The sequence below is a fragment of the Helicoverpa zea genome, chromosome 15 (assembly GCF_022581195.2).
Source record: "Helicoverpa zea isolate HzStark_Cry1AcR chromosome 15, ilHelZeax1.1, whole genome shotgun sequence".
Lineage (NCBI taxonomy): Eukaryota > Metazoa > Arthropoda > Insecta > Lepidoptera > Noctuidae > Helicoverpa > Helicoverpa zea.
Window position 1 is genome coordinate 10,668,347 of NC_061466.1, and position 20,224 is coordinate 10,688,570.

The 20,224-nt window shown below is 42.9% G+C and overlaps 2 protein-coding genes across 2 annotated transcripts; one reads left to right on the forward strand and one right to left on the reverse strand.

The window, feature by feature from the left end:
* Positions 1 to 7,743: 7,743 nt before the first annotated feature.
* LOC124637226 lies at positions 7,744 to 9,522 on the forward strand. Its single transcript, XM_047173589.1, has one exon. The coding sequence runs from the start codon at positions 7,744 to 7,746 to the stop codon at positions 9,520 to 9,522; it is 1,779 nt and encodes a 592-aa protein (XP_047029545.1).
* A 6,339-nt stretch (positions 9,523 to 15,861) lies between these two features.
* Positions 15,862 to 17,218, reverse strand: LOC124636745. Its single transcript, XM_047172873.1, has one exon. The coding sequence runs from the start codon at positions 17,216 to 17,218 to the stop codon at positions 15,968 to 15,970; it is 1,251 nt and encodes a 416-aa protein (XP_047028829.1). The 3' UTR covers positions 15,862 to 15,967.
* Positions 17,219 to 20,224: the final 3,006 nt, after the last annotated feature.

Below are 20,224 nucleotides of genomic sequence, written 5' to 3' on the forward strand. Positions count from 1 at the left end.
GGCTCCCTGCCTATGCGACACAGGTACTTGCCGAAGCAGCCGTGCCCCGACAGCACCTGCGTCACCCTGAACGACAGGGAGCCGTGCCTTCTCCCGAGCCAGTCGTCGAGCACTGGCCGGATCGCCTCGACGGTGGCGAGGCCGGCGGTAGGGCGCAGAAGCCTCTGCCGCCATTCCGCCACCAAGACCTGACGGAGCTCTGCTCGGCGCTGCGCTATCTGCCGCTGCACCGGCCTCGAGTCCCGTGCCCGCTCTTCCTCGCGCCACCGATACAGCGACGCGAGTACTTTAGCCTCTAGGTCCCAGGGCGGGGATCCGGCCAGGACGCAAGCCGCCTCGTAGGAAATCGTGCGATACCCGCGGACGACTCTGACGGCCATCGCCCTCTGCGGTCTGCGCAGAATGGCTAGAGTGCTGGCCGCCAGGTCCATCGCCCACACAGGGGCCCCATATAGGGCCATGGACCGCACGATTCCCACGTACAACCGCCTACAGGCGGCGCTCGGGCCCCCCATGTTAGGAAGCAACGTTGACAGCGCGCCCGCTGCACCCATCAGCTTGGGCACCAGCCGCCGGAAGTGGGGGCCGAATTCCCATCGGCTGTCGAGCACCAATCCCAGATACTTCATGGTGGACTCGACAGCTATCCGGGCTCCACCGACCACGATGTGTGATCCCGACGGCGGCGCGCGTCGGGGGCCATGAAACACCATGGCCTCCGACTTGTTGAGGGCCACCTCCAGGCCCAGGCGCCGGATGCGGTTCACCACCTGTGACACCGCAGCCGTGGCTATCAACGCTGCTTCCCTGTGCGAGCTCCCCCGGGCAGTGACAAGCGTGTCGTCCGCATAACACGTCAAGTCGGCGCCCGACGGGAGTTCGCCTCTCAGCACCCAATCGTAACCGATGTTCCACAGGAGCGGCCCCAGCACCGATCCCTGTGGAACACCGCACGTCATGAGGTGCCGACCGGCACCGTCATGTCCCCGATATGTGACGCATCTACCTTCTAGGTAGGCCCCTACTGTGCGACGGAGGTAGGGAGGCACGCGGTGATATCTCAGTGCCTCCCGAATACAGCTCCAGGGCAGGGTGTTGAACGCGTTGGAGATGTCTAAAGACACCGCCAACACCACCCCACCCTGGGACACCGTCTCCTCCGCCAGGGCTCTCACGCGCATTATGGCGTCTACGGTGGAGCGCCCGCGACGAAAACCAAACTGGTTGTCGTCCAGGTCCGGCCCCTCTCTGCACAAGTGGCTGACGAGGCGATCTGCGATGACACGCTCAAAGAGTTTGCCCGCCTCGTCGAGCAGCACTATGGGCCGGTACGCGGACGGCGAGTCCGCGGGGCGCCCCTCCTTCCTGAGCAGGAACCTAACCTAACCTAACCTAACCTAACCTAACCTAACCTTTTTTTTTTTTTTTTTTCTCGGGGGGAAATCCTCATGGACTTCCTCCGCCTGGGGAGAGGCGGAGGGGTGTGCCGGACTCTTACCGGCTAAAACCCCCCTGTGTCCTCCTTACACGTGGGCGCGGGGCCGCGGGAATCCAAATTCTTCCGCAGCCCCGCACTGGTGCTGGCCCGCCTTGCGGGCCTCGCCTCGGGCACGGGGGAGTGAGGTGTTAAACTCCCCCGTGCAACGCCTCAGAGGCGCGCGTCGACACCCGCGCGCGCCTCCGCCTCGGGTCCGTTGAATAGGGGGCGGGGACTTCCCCAAGTCCTTCGCCCCTGGACCCGTTCATGGGGGGCGGAAGAGGGCGTTGTCTGCCCTCCTCCGGCGCCCGGAGCGCCTGCTGCGGGCGGGATCGGCAGTTGAAATCTCCCTCTCCCGTTCCGCAGCTTCCTTCTGCGAAACCTAACCTAACCTAACCTAACCAGTCTGCTGGCAGCCACCACCACGAGCGCCACGTTTTTTCCACGCTCCGTTGCTAAAAATCGGGAAAATAGGTTTTTTCGCGTAAATATACAAGTGTTGTATATCCACGTACGCGTCTCAGTGAGGAGAACACAATAGTGAAAACCGCCCGGAAATCGGAGAAAGTGCGTGAAAGTTGTGCTCGAAAAACCGTGATTTTTGGTGTTTTTGTGAAACGCTGCGGAAACCAGATCGACGACCCCCCACTTTTTTGGGGTCAAAACAACTGGCTTGACGAGCCCCGTCCACTGGACACCATCCGGGATTTTTCCGGTGAAAAATCGCCGACGTAATCCCGGAAAAACATCTACCACGTGCCACATGGTTTTACTTCCAGCACAGCTGGAAAGGCGTGTCTTATATCAAAAGACGCGTCTTTGAAAGGCGAGTCTCCTGGCACCCGGATCAAGACCATCGGACCACCCTGGACGGAGCTACAGCCCCTCAAAGGTCGAAAAATTTAGTACTATTTTCAGTGCCATTTTCCCGCAAAATAAGATCGACGACCCCCCAATTTTACACTACTATTATATTAGAGACTACCTTAACTTTAATTTCCCAAATTTTCAGATTTTTCGGCCCGGTAGTTAAGTCAAAATTGAAATTTTAAATTACAGTATATTTTCCAAAATCCTTACTTTCGAAATTAAAACCCCCCTGTTAATCAAATTCAAAAAAAACTTATTTCAAAATTGTAGTTCAGTTAGCCCTTTATCGGACTATAACATCAAAATTTACTTTAACTTATTTTTTAAATAAAAACAAACCACTTTGCGGTTGTTGCGGGAGGGTGGCACGGAGAATACCCCTCAGAAGAGGGTGAAGACGTGGTTGCGCGCAGACGCAAATTAGATTTTAAGATAGTTAAGATTCTAAGCTATAAGCTAGTTTTTAGTTTGAAATTTTTGGAGTGTTTTTCGAGTCGCTAGACTTTTTGATAACTTTGTTTACAAGCGGCTTCAACCGCAAAACAAGGTTATCTACGAGATCGCGAATCGAAAATCGACTTCCAAAATAACAAAAAATTCTCATTTTCAAATATACCATTGTAAAGGGCTTGGCGAAAAACCAACCCCCACGTCGAAAAAATTGACAAGAACACCCTGGAACAGGGTAGAAATCAGCCCTAAAGTTATAAGTCTTAACTTAACCATAGGGGTTTTTTAAATATTATTCGGATGTTCTTACCCAAAAACCCTCGTTATAAACACTGCAACCCTAATAAATAGACTTCTTCAATAATTAAATTTAAATAACACGCCCCGGCTTAAAATCCGTTTTTTTTTTTTTTTTTTTGTTTATGTTAGAGTAGTTTTAAGGGGAAAAATAAATTAATAAAAATTTAAAGCGGCATAGAAAGACACCGACGAGAGCTTTCTAACAAGCCTACACACGTCGAAATCGGTTCAGTAGAAACGTAGTTAAATAATTTTATAAATTTTACAATTTTATCCGACACAACGGAGGGAGGTTCTGTGTTTAAGCTAGTTATATCTCGGAAACTAGGAGAGATAGACGATTTTCGACCTCAAATCCGGCCTTTGTGGTGTCGAAGACACCACGGTTAAAGTCGGATATAAAACGTCCATCCCCCCTGGTTTGGACCCCCTCCCCCGCACACCCTCTAAATAAAACCTACAAATCCCGATATCTCCGAAACTAAGGGAGATAGCTCAATTTGGACTTCAAATCCTGCCTTTGTGGTGTCGAGGACACCACGGCAAAAGTCATATAAGAGGAACCCCCCCCTCAGTTTGGACCTCCCCCCCTCACCCCCTAAAATTAAAATTTATTTTCTTATACTTTTTAATTTAAATTTGTTTTTATACATAATTGATGACAAACCGGTGGCGTTTAAGAGCTAAAACATAGTCCTCAAACCGACTTCAGGTACAACTGATACCTAAACTAACTGTACAGTTTTTACACTATTATCGACTCTGACCCCCCTATACAGGGTCAGACTGACAACGTTCCCCGTTCTTCTCGCCAAACATACAGCACATACACACAACACACACACATCACACACATAAGCCGCACACAACATATACACGTTACACAAAAAATAAACAAGATGTATCGCACACCGACAACCTCCGGCTTACACCCCAAGCCGGGCACCTCCTCCAGTACACCTTCATCTCCATCCGCTCCAGCGCAGGACGCTGCGTTAACCTTTATCCGCAGACCAGACAGAAACAGGAGGTCGCTGGACAACATGGCGATATACAAAAAACAGGATTACGGGGCAAAAACAAACGACGAGCTCCTTCAGGAAGTGATGAAAACCTTTGAGGACATTCCCTCAAAGGTCAAAGAGTACCCTCAAATGAGGAAGGACATCAAGACCTTCCTGGAGGAGAGATCAGATAAATGTCTGCGTATCCTGTTCGAGCTTAGCAAGCGAGTGACCGGCCTGGAAACTAAAGAACGAACACCAGCTTTAGCACTAGCCAGGCCTCCCGGAAATGAGGGTCACATGCTCGAAAAACTGGGGGAAGTGGAGTCCCAGCTGCAAACGCGGCTTAATCAACTGGAAGAGAAAATGGTTTGGTGCTTCGACCAGCAAACAGCACTGCGCGACGATGGCGGGTCCGACATCATCGACAAGATCGTCGACAAAATCGACGAGGCTAAGGCGGCCATCAGTCAGACGACGCAAAGCGTCCTGGTGGTGGGCCGCACTCAGATTACTCTCGACGAGAAGCTCGACGGTATTGCCGGTGACGTCGTAACAGCCAAAGAAACAATACTTGACGTCGCAAAAGGCAGGCAGCCAGGCGAGACCCTTAACAGGTCTTACGCCAGCGTCACAGCAGCCAGACCCGGGCATCGGCCGGCGCTTCACTCGATGGCGATCACACTCGAAGGCAACCAGGAGACTGCCGACGAGGTGCTCGGGCGAGTGAGGAGGGCGGTCGATGCCAGGGAAACTGGGCTCAAAATAAACAAGGTGCGAAAGGCGAAGAACCAAACCATAATCGTTGGATGCGATACCGAAACCGAACTGGACAAAGTGAAACAGAGAATAGAAAGCCGGGGAGAGGGCTTGATAGTCTCCAACATAAAGAACAAAAACCCACTCGTCATCTTAAAAGATGTATTTCTTGATAGTGACGACGAAGAGCTAACACAAGCAATACGTGTTCAGAATAAAGAAATCTTTATAGACCTTTCGGAAGAGGACACGGATATGACAATTAAGTTTAAAAAGAGAACAAGAAATCCAAAAACGGCACACATCATAGTTCAGGTAAAACCCATTATATGGCGGAGGATGGTGGAGGCTGGAGCCCTTTACCTGGACCTGCAAAGGGTCAGAGTGGAGGACCAGTCTCCGCTCATCCAATGCACGAAGTGCCTGGCATTCGGGCACGGCCGGAAATTTTGCACGGAAGGTGCGGACAGGTGCAGTCACTGCGGTGGCCCGCATCTGCGCGAGAAATGCGCAGACTTCATCGCAGGGAACGAACCGCAGTGCTGCAACTGCTCGCACTCGAAGTTACAAAGGACCGACCACAATGCCTTTAGCGCTGAGTGCCCCGTCCGCCGAAAATGGGACTACCTGGCCAGACAAACGACAGCCTATGTATGACTCACCACTCACTGGCTGGCACGCAACACACACGATAACACACAAACCCATTCACGCGACACACAACAACACAAACCGGGAATGCAACACAAAATCTAACAAACTATCGGTTAAACCAGATACAGCGACACCGGATAAACAAAAAACAAACAAAAACCGATATAACAAATATATAGTAAGTATATATATTGTATATCGCAAACACAAACATTCACACAACACACCTCACAAACCCACAACCACGCCCAAATTAAGAAAAAGTATAAGAAAAGTTAATAAATATATATAAAATAAGTATATATATATTATTACCAAAAGTTATCCAGAAGTGTAAATGAATTAGACTAATAAAAAAGTGAGCAATATAACTACTAAAACAACTGCTTAAAAGCTTAAATACAACTAAGAAAACAGATACATATTATTTAAACATATAGTACAAAATTAATAGATAGTACTTAGGTAACTCATAATAGATTGCAAGTAGGTATAAGCAATAAGTATGTTACATTTAAACCAAACAACAGTACAAAAATGCTAATAGATTACCTACATAGCCATTGGATTATCTACAAACCGACATTATGAACGCAATATAGTCATGAAGCACTATAAAACAAAAACTACCTACAAACTTGACTTTCCACAAAAATACAATAATCGCCAGGGAATGGAATTAAATACTGTGCCTTAATGCATGGAATAGAAAGGTACACCAGTATGAATAAATATAAAAGTTCAGTTTATTTACATAGTGTAAGCTTGGACAATGTAAATAGATAAATTAGAAAGCAAATATTTAGATGTACCTAATATATTATAAAAAGTAAAAAACAAGTTCCAAACTACGGGGTAGGTATATGCTTATAGATATAATAACAAATAAGTTTGAAAGGTAGTACAAACCAGTAAACAATAGATAATAAGTATTAATTAGTTAATAAGCAATAAAGGTAGTAAGATTAAAAATGTCATAAGGTTCCTAGTTGAGTAAGTTGGAAGTACATAAATAAACAAATTATTTCTATTGTAATTGTTGTCTACATATAATATGTTGTATGTTAATTATGGTCAAACATAAAATGTAATAAAAGTTATCGTTTGCATCTACCTATATTGATGCATCGGTTTGTACAAGACAAAGTACCTAAATAACATATTGCAGAATAGACTTAAGTATTCAAAAGTTTGTGTAATAAGGGCGTGCCTGCCATTGAGTGAAATAAGAGCTAAAACTTCTAGAAAATGAAAAATGCATAAAATATAGTAGTTTCCTTATTGGAACTACTTTTTATAAAATATGTTGTTACATGTCATAAAACTGGAATGTGTTAAAACAAAAGCTAGTTTACAAATTAAACATTAAATAAACAAAATTGTATAGAAATCTCAAAAACGTATTAAGATATTGTTAAATTAAATATGTAATGGACAAACTAAAAATTTCATGTTAAAGTTAATGAAACTTAATGTTTTAAAGAAAAAAGTTACCTAACGTGATAGATACATAAAAATAAGAGATGTATCTCAACTTCACAAATTATTTGCATTGTATAAAGTACAATAAAGTTAAGAAATTGTAAACCATTATCATATTTGTAAACACTGTAACAACTAGCAAATGTAAAATTGATAAAAACACCTTTAAAATTGTAAACATGAAAAGTAAATATGCATCATTAAATATTGTCTGTAACATACAAAATCAGGTACATAGCTAGTAAATACTGAAAATTGTAAAGATATAAATATAAGACGTAAAATTCCAAAATGTAAAATAAATAAAAGTGTGTTATCTACCTTATTGAAATAAAACAAACCTGCTAGTTATATCCCTGTAGAAAACACATAGGCTATTAGCGGGAATCCCACCCGGCAAAGAATAAGAGATGAAGTATGCATGTGTAACGTATGAGGCTTGAAAGTGCGAGAGGCATAACTGCGAGAACTGGCACGAATGAAGAAAATTAGAATACTAAGGTCCCGTTGTTCTCATGAACGGGGAAAAGCAGGATAAAAAAAAAAAAAAAAAAAAAAAAAAAAAAAAAAAAAAAAAAAAAAAAAAAAAAAAACCTAACCTAACCTAACCTAACCTAACCTAACCTAACCTAACCTAACCTAACCTAACCTAACCTAACCTAACCTAACCTAACCTAACCTAACCTAACCTGGCCGGCCATCAGGACCAGACTGGCTGAGGAAAAGTGCCCGGTGAACATAAGAAGAATGATAGACAGCTACCTCAACGACAGGTGTGTCCGGGTCAGGTACGCCGGAGCGGAGTGCCGCCGGGATACGAACAAGGGATGTGTGCAGGGGTCCATTGGAGGCCCAATCCTTTGGAACCTGGTGCTGGATCCCCTGCTAAAAGGTCTTGAGCAGCGAGGCGACTACTGTCAGGCTTTCGCTGACGACGTCGTCCTCATTTTCAGCGGGGATACAGCACTCGAAATCCAAAGACGTGCCAATGCCGCCCTCGAGTATGTTCGGGGGTGGGGCATCAGAAATAAGCTGAAGTTTGCGCCACACAAAACATGCGCCATGGTCGTAACCAGGAAGCTAAAGTACGATGTCCCCCTCCTGAGCATGGGCGGGGTCGCCATTGGCATGTCAGAGGAAATAAAGATACTGGGGCTCACTGTGGATCACAAGCTCACCTTCAACACGCACGTCGCAAATGTTTGTAAGAAGGCTATTAATATCTACAAACAGTTGGCCAGGGCGGCAAAGGTGAGCTGGGGTCTACACCCCGAGGTGATCCGCAGCATCTACACGGCGGCGGTGGAACCGGTGATTCTGTACGCGGCCAGCGCCTGGGCGCCAGCAGCCAGGAAAGTCGGTGTGCAGAAACTCCTTAATTCGGTCCAGCGAGGGTTCGCTCAGAAGCTGTGCGGAGCGTACCGCACCGTTTCACTGCATTCGGCACTTGTGCTGGCGGGGTTGCTCCCGCTCGACCTTAGGATTCAAGAAGCAGCCGCGCTCTATGAAAAGAAAAAGGGAGTAACTTCGCTGGCCGGTCGTGAGGTGGAACGGGTGGTGGCGTTCGCAGACACGCCACACCCGGCGAAACATACGGCCATGGGGTTCGTGAGCTTGGTAGATCAGTCTCATGTGGAGTCCCACAACAGCCAGGACATACGGTTCTTTACAGACGGCAGCAAGATCGAGGGCAAGGTCGGAGCAGCACTCTCCCTTTGGGATAGAGAGGCCGAGATCAAGTCCTCGAAACTCAGTCTGCCGTCCTGCTGTACTGTCTACCAGGCAGAACTCCTGGCCATATGCGTAGCCACTAGGCAAATACTGCGGCGCCGGGAGGGCACTTTTGGCATATACAGTGACTCGAAGGCAGCCCTGCAAACGGTCACCAACCAGAGTGCCCTCCACGCCCTGGCAGTGGAAGCAAGAGCGAACCTCAGTGTGGCTTTATCCCAGGGCAAAGTTACATCCTTGTTCTGGATAAAGGCACACGCTGGACTGGAGGGAAATGAGCGCGCCGACCACCTGGCCAAGGAAGCGGCTTTGAAGAACAAAACCAGGCCAGATTACGACCTCTGCCCGGTTTCATTCGTCAAGCGGCAGATCCGATTGGAGTCGCTGGGCGAATGGAATCGGAGATACGGGAACGGAGCGACAGCAGGGGTCACGAAGATCTTTCTGCCCGACGCTGCGGACGCGTACAGGATCGTCAGAAAAATTCTACCACGTGGGGTAATAACACAAGTGCTGACGGGGCACGGCGGGTTCTCCGAATACTTGCACCGCTTTAAGTGTAAGGAGAACCCATCGTGCATCTGCGACCCCAGTGCGATCGAGTCTGTCCCCCATATCATCCTAGAATGCCCTATCTTCTCGCGAGAACGGTGGACACTAGAACAGGAGTTAGACATAGAGCTGAGCCTGCAAAACATTAGCCACATAATGCACAAACGAAAAGCAAGAGAAAAATTCCTAGAGTATGCCGAAACAGTTGCAAATAAAATAATACGTAGGAATAAAGAAGCCTGACCCATGCTTCCACCTTATTAGAAATAATATGGCCTGGTAAGCATGGGGTATACACAAAAGATCGTCAATTTATTACATATATATATACACAAAAATATTTAACATTTATTTTATACAATTATACACAAATATTTATAATTTAAATTTTTACAACTATACACAAATATTTATAATTCAATTTTTACAATTATACACAAATATTAAATTTTTACAATTATACACAAATACCTATAATTTAATTTATACAACTATATACAAATATTTATAATTAAATATATACAAATAATAATACTGTACCATATAAAACTATACACAAAAATGACAATGTATTATATACAAAACAGATCTTATTAGGTATAATTACTGAGATTATATGATATAGAAAACACATGAACTACTTTGAAAAATATAAAATATATACAACCATTTAAATATATACGAATATTTATTATATACAAATATATATTTTAAAACGATCTAAGATTCCACGTATCATCAAAAAATTAAACAAGTTATAACAAAACAAACAAGTCTAAACAGGTCTCTGACCACGTCAGGGGAACAAGGGACGGCAGGAGTGGGTTTTAGCCGGTAAGAGTCCGGCACTACCCCTCGGGGTGTCCATGAGGATTTCCCACTCCTGCCACAAAAAAAAAAAAAAAAAAAAAAAAAAAACCTAACCTAACCTAACCTAACCTAACCTAACCTAACCTAACCTAACCTTTTTTTTTTTTTTTTTTCTCTCGGGGGGAAATCCTCATGGACTTCCTCCGCCTGGGGAGAGGCGGAGGGGTGTGCCGGACTCTTACCGGCTAAAACCCCCCTGTGTCCTCCTTACACGTGGGCGCGGGGCCGCGGGAATCCAAATTCTTCCGCAGCCCCGCACTGGTGCTGGCCCGCCTTGCGGGCCTCGCCTCGGGCACGGGGGAGTGAGGTGTTAAACTCCCCCGTGCAACGCCTCAGAGGCGCGCGTCGACACCCGCGCGCGCCTCCGCCTCGGGTCCGTTGAATAGGGGGCGGGGACTTCCCCAAGTCCTTCGCCCCTGGACCCGTTCATGGGGGGCGGAAGAGGGCGTTGTCTGCCCTCCTCCGGCGCCCGGAGCGCCTGCTGCGGGCGGGATCGGCAGTTGAAATCTCCCTCTCCCGTTCCGCAGCTTCCTTCTGCGACATCACGTCCTCGCAGAAGGACACCACTGCGTCCCACGACTCTGCGCTGCCGACCATCTTCCGTACCACGGCCGGCAGCGACAGATCGCCTCCTACTTCATTTGTGAGGACACGGCGCTGCTCCTCCCAAGCAACACACTGAACGAACGTGTGTTGCGCCGTGTCCTCCCCGCCATGGACGCAGTGGTGGCACCGAGCGTCCGGCTCCCTGCCTATGCGACACAGGTACTTGCCGAAGCAGCCGTGCCCCGACAGCACCTGCGTCACCCTGAACGACAGGGAGCCGTGCCTTCTCCCGAGCCAGTCGTCGAGCACTGGCCGGATCGCCTCGACGGTGGCGAGGCCGGCGGTAGGGCGCAGAAGCCTCTGCCGCCATTCCGCCACCAAGACCTGACGGAGCTCTGCTCGGCGCTGCGCTATCTGCCGCTGCACCGGCCTCGAGTCCCGTGCCCGCTCTTCCTCGCGCCACCGATACAGCGACGCGAGTACTTTAGCCTCTAGGTCCCAGGGCGGGGATCCGGCCAGGACGCAAGCCGCCTCGTAGGAAATCGTGCGATACCCGCGGACGACTCTGACGGCCATCGCCCTCTGCGGTCTGCGCAGAATGGCTAGAGTGCTGGCCGCCAGGTCCATCGCCCACACAGGGGCCCCATATAGGGCCATGGACCGCACAACCTAACCTAACCTAACCTAACCTAACCTAACCTAACCTAACCTAACCTAACCTAACCTAACCTAACTTTGAGTAACCTAACCTAGTGAAACATTGTCATAACTAGCAAATGTAAAATTGTTAGATAAACCTTTAAAATTGTAAACATAAAAATAAATATGCATTGTCATCTAATTATTGTTCGTAACATACATATGTACATAGCTAGTAAGTATTAAACATTTCAAGGTATAAATATAAGATATCAAATTCTAAAATGTAAAATAAACAAAAATGTGTGACCTACCTTATTGAAATAAAAACAAACCTGATAGTAACATCCCTGTAGGAAATTCATAGGCTATTAGCGGGAATCCCACCCGGCCAAGAATAAGAGATGAAGTATGCATGTGTAACGTATGAGGCTTGAAAGTGCGAGAGGCATAACTGCGAGAACTGGCATGAATGAGAAACTTAGAATACCAAGGTCCCGTTGATCTCATGAACGGGGAAAAGCAGAAAAAAAAAAAAAAAAAACCTAACCTAGTGAAACCTAGCTTTGAGCAACCCAACATAGGGAATCCTAAAGAAAGGGAAGGAAATTTGGTTTTTATACAATACTTTACCCAGTCTATAAAATTTCACCCAGTCTATAAAAGGACGATGGGCGTTTTGGTACCCTGTCCAACAGTGTTGATTCTAGTGCCATTGCGTAGGTCTTGGCAAGGCAAAAAATGTTTACTATGACGACTAGTCCCAAATCCTTGTCCATTTCGCGTGACATCGACTAATAGAATGTGTAATGTTCATAAATCATCAACGTAGATGTAGTTCTTAAATCCAACTGTATTGAATAAAAACTGGTAAAGTAACAAAAAAACAGGAATTTGGCCTTCTTAGAATGTTTGCCTGCCGACTGCTTTAAAAAAAAAGACTGTGCAAACCTTTGCAGTTCACGCAGAACTAGCTTATGTATTTGATGAGTCTTTCAGTATTTACTATCAATTAGGGTTAAAAAGTCAGGAGACGATGTTAACATAGTACATATTACGACTTAATCTTGCTCCTCAAGAGGTGCTGAGGTAATGATGAATTTCTTCTTAAAAAAAGATGAATAGGAATGTTTTGAACTTTTATCAAATCAGATGACGATTATGTTTCCGTAGTATGACTCCATTGACTATTAAAACTTTTAGATTATAATAGAGTGTATCTCAAACAATGTAAGATAATAATAATATAATATTTAATAATATTTTTATTTAAATTTCATTACAGCATGAATTACATAGAGTCTTAAATATAAGCTTATGTCCGAGTCTTACGTGCCTGAACTAGGATATCCTGTGTTTCAGGCGAGAAGAGCTAAAATAATTTAAAATTAACAAATAATCATAAGGATTCTTTAGTACATTAAAATGTGTAAACTATCTGTTTCGTGGACAAGTTGTATTTACTACTACAGTATTACCCTATCTTAACATCTAGTTTCTTAATTAACAAGTCATTTAAAATAAATAATAATTATCAAAAATTTTATAAAAATTAAATATTAATAAAATCAATTTTATAAGCCACATAAAAATATATAATATTAGTCAAAACTGGTATAAAAACAAAATAAACAAAATCACTTTAGCACAGTCAATAAATTCTCTGTCTCATCGTAGGACATTTTTTGAAGAGTTTCTTTCAGTACTTTTTTACAGTTTACTTGATTCAAGCCATAAATGTTTGCTTTCGCGTTCAATCTATTGTAAAGTAGAGGACCAAGAAACAGGTAAAATTTTGATGTGAAAGCATGTTTGGTGTGATTTTGAGGGCAGACTATATCTTTACGTCTTTTGTTAGTAACTTCCGTGCTATATGTTAGCTCTGAGTGCTGTTTTAATACAATACCCAATATAAATAACTGACGGACGGTTAGTACTTCACACTTTTTGTATAGCAGGTTAGTGGGAAAAAGGAAGGGCCGGAAAGTAGACACCTTGAGAATTGCTCTCTGGGCTCTCTCAATAATTAACAACAATGTTTTACTCGCTCCACCCCATGTGGTAATACAGTATGTTAATATCGATTGACATAGAGCAAAGTAGACTTGTCTAATGATTTTTGGGTCTGCAACGTAACGTAATTTTTTGAAAACAAATATCAATTTACGAATCCTATTGTTTACAGTTTCAATGTGATCTTTAAACGAAAGTGTGTCATCTATAATAATTCCGAGGTACTTTACAGTACGTGACATTTTAATACTTGGACAAGCGCACTGGTTATTTGTGCAAGAGGTGCAGTTATGATAATGAGCATATAATGTTGTGTTAGTGCCAATTAGTTTTTGCTTGCGCATCGAAAATTTGACGTAATTTGTCTTGTCAGCATTTAAAGTTAGTGAGTTATTTTGAAGCCATTTATTAATAACATTGAATCCGTTTTGCGCATACTTGTAGACATTTTCTACTGAGTCAGCTGAAAACAAAAGAGCTGTATCGTCTGCATAACAAACAATATGGCCGTGATCTAAATTTAGATTGCAGAGATCGTTTATGTATATTAGGAAGAGTGAAGGGCCCAAAATACTTCCTTGGGGAATACCGAAATCGGTGCTTTTTTCATCATCGCTAACAACATTTCCAATCTTGACACATTGCGTTCGTTCTTCTAGGTAGCTTTTAAAAAGTTTCAGCTGAATATCTCTGATGCCTATGGCTTCAAGCTTGCGCAACAAGATGGGAATAGAAACCGTGTCAAAAGCTTTTGCTAGGTCGAGGAATATACCTACTGTGTGGTTACCTTTATCAAGTTCTTGTGCTAGATAGGCGGTTAGATGGTGTACGGCATCATCAGTGGACATTTTAGGTCTAAATCCAAACTGCTGCGTAGAGAGAATAGATTTATCCTTCAGATATTTATAAAGCCTATTGTTTATAATCTTTTCCAATATTTTGGACATAGAGGGCAGTAAGGAAATAGGTCTATAGTTTGTCACTTGGTCTTTACTCCCCGATTTATAAACTGGGACAACAACAGCTTTTTTTAAACACTTAGGGAAAACTCCTGTATTTAAACATTTATTAAAGATGACCGTCAAGGGTGGTACTAAAAGGTCTTTAAATTGCTTTAGAATTTTGTTAGATATGTTATCCCAGCCTACTGCAGAGTCGACTTTTAGACCCATAATAATCCTTTCAATTTCCGCTTCGTCAGTATCTAGTAACACAAAGGATGATAAGGTAGTGTTGGGTGCATGCAATGAGCTTGTTAGGCACTGCGATTGTCCCCGATTTTTTTCAGCTAAGCGCTTGCCCACATTAACAAAGAAATTATTTGCAATATTCGCCGCTGTTAATTGTGATGAGTGTGCATTTAATAAACCTGAAGAAGACTGATTCTGTTTTGTATTGTACGTCACATTTTTAACAATTTTCCAGATCTTTTTGTTATCTCCACCAGCCTCTTTCAGTGCAGTATTATCATAATTGCGTTTTACTTTTTTTAGGAGGTCGTTACAAAAGTTACGATATCGCTTATATGACACTTGCAATATTAAATTATTCGGATTTGCTTTAGCCTTTGTATGCAGTTTATCTCTATTTTTCATACAACGTATAAGACCAGTCGTGATCCAAGGCTTGATGTTGTAGTTTTTGTTATTTAATCTAGATATGACTGTGTTCTTTTGAATTGCATGTTGCACTTTTTTTATTAGGTACAACATACAAAACTGCGGATCAGCGGAATTGTACACTGGGTCAAAATCAATATTGCCTAAGTCTTCTTCAAGTTTATGTAACTTTAATTTAGATACTGTGCGAGGGGCGACCTTAGGAAATTTACAGTTAAGAATAAGCAGGGTAGCGCTGTGATCTGTTATTGTGGAATTAGTTACAAGGGTAAGTGCAGGGAAATTGGTTTTAAGCATTATGTGATCCAAGCAGGAGCCACTTTGATGTGTAGGGTGCGTGTGAGCGGGTAGCAACCCATGGAAGGCGCATAGGTTCATATATTCCTCCGCCGAAGCATCTGTTTTTCCCGGAAGAATATTGATATTAATATCTCCAGTTAAAATTATATTTTTAAAGGATGATAGGCTTTGCAAGGTGTCGTTTAAAGAGTACGTGAAATTGTTAACATTTGTAAAGGACGGAGATCGATACACAGCCAATATCGCAAAATCAGCTCCAATTTTAACCAACAATCTGCTGCAGTCGTTCATTTTTGGTTCAATGATAGACACATTTAGATGATCTCTAGCATAAACTATCACGCCATCGTTCTGATTGGTAGTTGAGTTACTCTTGTACATGCAATATCCCGGTATTTGTGGTATGTTATATTGTTTAGCAAGCCAACATTCGGTTAGGACAATGATGTCACAATTTATGTCCAAACGTTTTAGAAAAATGCTTAAGTTATCAAAATTCTTAAAAACACTGCGAATGTTTTGGGTAAGTATGGTTAGTGGACTAGTATAAGAGGACAGATATTGTTTGCAGTGTTCAACATCACACACTCCCGATTGAGATACAGAAAAATTATCTATGTCACTAATAATATTATGAAACATACTTAAAATAGTATTGAAAATAACAAATAAGGCCTGAAGAATCGTAATTTACGGCGCTCCTAGGCGCCTCCATAATCTATTGAATTTATGTACCTATTTTCTGCCATAATTTTCGCCGGACAGTCCGCAGCACCTGTCTTATGATTGCTTGGCTTTTTGAAGTGCAAGCAAGTAGCGCATTTTGGTTCCTCTCCTTTCTTGGTGCATTCTTTGATGGAATGACCCAATTCACCACAGTGCCCACATATGTAGGTGGTCTCCCGACATGATTTAGCCGCATGTCCGTACTGCTGACATTTGTAACATCGTGTCACTAGAGTGAAGTCTCTTACAGGGCAGGACGACCAGTTAATGAATGCTCGGTCTTTGCACATGAGGGCTTTACGTATTTGTGCAGATACTTCTATTATAAAGTTACAGGTATCAGCATCCTTCTTACCTGATTTGTGGCTCAGCTTAACAGAGGACAAAAACGTCTCTAGGCTACAGTCCTGTAGTTTGTCGGCTAGGTTTTGGTTGTACAAACACGTAAAAACTTCCTTATCTTGCATCGATGAGGGCACTCCGACAATTACAACTCTAGGTTTTCTTTTATGGGGTTCGCCGACTATTAGGCCTGTATTTGTTGACTGCATCGATTTCTTTACTTTCTCAATGTCGTCTTTGGTTTCAGTGCTGATGATTACACCGCCGTTTCTAGTCTTGCGTAGTCCTCTCACTTGTAGTTTCATCTGTTCTGGGCATATGATTTTTTGTACAAGTGACTTTGTCTCCTCACTGGATTTTAATTTGTCGTTAGGATAGATGGCCACTGAGCTCAAATTTAAGGGCTGTATAAATTTATTGGTACTTTTTTTAACCATGTCAGCAAAGGAAGGTCCGGTGTTTGTCTTATTAGATGCTCCAATTGTCAACTTCAATTCTTGTAGTTGCTCCGACAAATTAAGTTGTTCTTCCAGTCTTTCGACGGTAGCGGTAGCCATAACTGCTTTCATCTTGATGGACTGGTACTGAACAGCCATTTGAGATGTGCCGTGGCTAATTTTCATGCATAAACTACTTATGCGCATTTTCTGGTCTGAGTTTAATTTGCCCTCTGTAGCAATAGTGCACACTTCACCTAGATACTGGTCGATAATCTTCATCCAGTTTTGGATTTCTGGCGTCGAGATCACCTCCACCTCGTTTTTTTGCGTAGGCGTCTGAGGGGGTGCATGTGCAGGCACGGGTGTAGGTCTAGCTGCGGCCACGGGTGTAGGAGGTGGACTCCGGGCACACCGGTCACCCCGGCTAAAGGGGCTGCTCGCCATTGTGTCACAGTTATTGGCTTGGTAACACTTTACTCATTTTATTTTGCTCGACAATAATAAGCAAAAGTATTGTTTACGTTTCACAGAGTGATTCGGTCAGTATGTAAAAACTAACTAGGTCACGATTCAGCGCGTTTTTATTTATTAATTTTATAAATATTCGAGACGTCCGTTCTCAACAAAGTACAAAGTACTCAGCGTCTATTAACTGAGTTTAAAATTATTACACTGACATATGCCTCTTAATGAATTTGCATATATGGATGACATACTTGTTTTTATGTCGATTCAATTTTTATCGTTACTCGGATCGGACAGCTAATTGAGGCAAGCCCCATAGTTTTTATTATTCTTCACGTAAATACCTTTCTAATGATATATCATACGTTACTGTTGGAGCGGGTACCAAATCTCATACAAAGTGCCCATTGTCCTTTCACCCAGTCTACAAAACTTCACCCAGTCTACACAACTTCACCCATTGTACTCAACTTTACCCATTGCACCCAAGTTCACCCATTGCATACAACTTACCCCGTAGGACACAACTTCACCCATTGCATACAACTTACCCGTATTCCACAATTTCACAGATTGCACACAACTTCACCCAAATTACACAAGTTCAACCAGTTAAATTTTACCCATTAAATATTTATTTTTTTAATTAAAAGTAACGATTTATTCGCTTACACGCAGGTTAGGTTAGGTTGCGCAAAGTTAGGATTCCCTATTTTGGGTTACGCAAATTTTGGTTTGACGACGTTACATTGCTGAAAGTTAGGTTTCGGTAGTTTGGGATGCTCAATGGTAGGTTTCATTAAGATGGGTTGCTCAAAGTTGGGTTTCGCTTCGTTACGTTGCTCAAAGTTAGGTTTCACTATGTTGGGTTGCTCAAAGCTAGGTTTCACTAGGTTAGGACACTCAAAGTTCGGTTTCACTACGTTGGGTTGCTCAACGTTAGGTTTCGCTACGTTAGGTTGCTCAAAGTTACGTTTCACTATGTTGAGTTGCTCAAAGCTATGTTACACTAGGTTAGGTTACTCAAAGTTACGTTTCACTATGTTGAGTTGCTCAAAGCTAGGTTTTACTAGGTTAGGATACGCAAAGTTTGGTTTCGCTACGTTAGGTTGCTTTAAATTGGGTTTCACTATGTTGGGTTGCTCAAGGGTAGATTTCACTAGGTTTTTTACTCAAAGTTAGGTTTCGCTAGGTTAGTTTACTCAAAGTTAGGTTTCGTTTCGTTAGGTTGCTTAAAGTTTAGTTTCTCAAAGTTGGTTTGTACAAAGTTAGTTTGTACAATGTTAGGTTGCACATATTTAGGATGTACAAATTTAGGATATTGAAAATTTTTGTTGCACAAAGATAGGTTGTTCGATTGATTAGATTGTTCGATTACAGAAAATATTGTTAGGATTTATTAGTTTTGGTTTCAGCGGCGTAGACTTCAGAAAATCTGGTTTTAGATTTCGTTCCGTTGTTTTTTATAATGTAAGACTACCACAGGTTTGTGAATGTAATTATTCATTTAAAGTTATAATGGCTTACGTCTGTCCTTTGAAATCTTAAGTGTCATAAAACTAACATTTTTATTATGATAATTGATTTGAGATAGTTTTCACTATAATTCAATTTGTGCTTCCTGCTTGCTTGCGCTTTCGGACTGCGACTTTTACGCTCCATTTCCGGCAAGTTATTCGCCATTCTGTATGAACGTTTGTAACTTTATGAAAAAACAGTTTTTAGGCTTTAACTCTAAAATTTTGTTCTATACTTACCTATAATTATATACCATTGGATAGCACTCGCCGAGACGCTTCTTTTGACACCACTTTTGTTTCGATATCTTTTATGAAACGTCAAAAAATCCAAGGTGTGTACAGGGCAGGTAAACTTTGCCTCAAGGTCATTATTGTGATTACCGCGTTTTGAATGGAATTTGTCTCGAAATGGCTTGTAGTTGTCTGCACAAACATCTTTTGTTCTAACAAAACTCTCATAGTCGTACCAGGGAGTGTCAATGTGTGTGTTTTTAACCCCCGACGCAAAAACGACGGGGTGTTATAAGTTTGACGTGTCTGTGTGTGTGTGTGTGTGTGTATGTGGCATCGTAGCTCCCAAACGGATGATCCGATTGTAATGCGGTTTTTTTTTGTTTGAAAGGAATGTCATTCGGGAGTGTTCTTAGCTATGTTTGGTGGAAATCGGTTCAAGTCTTCAAGGTCATCAGCTCGTTTGATAGGTGTGATAGGAATGTTACACGCTCAGTTTACTTGCATGCATATGTGGGATCTGAAATTTGAAACACTAATGTCTTCTGGAACCACTGAGCTGGTCTGCTGTTAGGGCACGAAGATAGGAGACGTAACCCTGAACTGCCTTTTAGTAAACCCATCGAGTTTGGGCTCGTTGAATTTGTCTTGACTAGTTCTCTTCAATTGACGAGAACCTGATACTGGAAATGGGATGTGGCGGATGAAACCCTGGAATGCCGGAATGAAACGGATAAACCGATTTATATCTTCGCTGAAAATCTAGAATTACCAAAGGTTTATGTTTCCTCAATCTGTGCAATTCTCCCAGAGCCAGTATGTTATGAGGATTGTTAAACAGCATCCTTTGGCCGAGATCGCATAGAGCGACCCCATCTTAAAATAAAAGAAATTAACTGAAAGAAAGAAAAATTAAGGAGCTCCTTCAAAAAGCATGAAATAAAATTAAATTATAAATTTAAAAAATCCCCCGACCCAAAAAAAGTACGCAATTAGTATGACAAAAGGTTAAAAACGCTAAACCCTATAAAAAGCAAAAAATAACTTTTAACACTACGTAAGTACCAACTAAAGCATGTCAGACTAAACTAAATTTTGACGTGTCGGGGGACCGCTTTTACCTTCAAAAATACTTACATAAATCAAATGATACCTAGCTAATTACAACATTCGTATAAAACAAAATTATATACATAGTTATAAGTAGTATATACTTAATTACTTCTAACGTTAG

Bases quoted from the DNA above. Each gene is read 5' to 3' on its own strand.
- LOC124637226 (XM_047173589.1), top strand. From the start codon at position 7,744: ATGATAGACAGCTACCTCAACGACAGGTGTGTCCGGGTCAGGTACGCC.
- LOC124636745 (XM_047172873.1), bottom strand. From the start codon at position 17,218: ATGGCGAGCAGCCCCTTTAGCCGGGGTGACCGGTGTGCCCGGAGTCCA.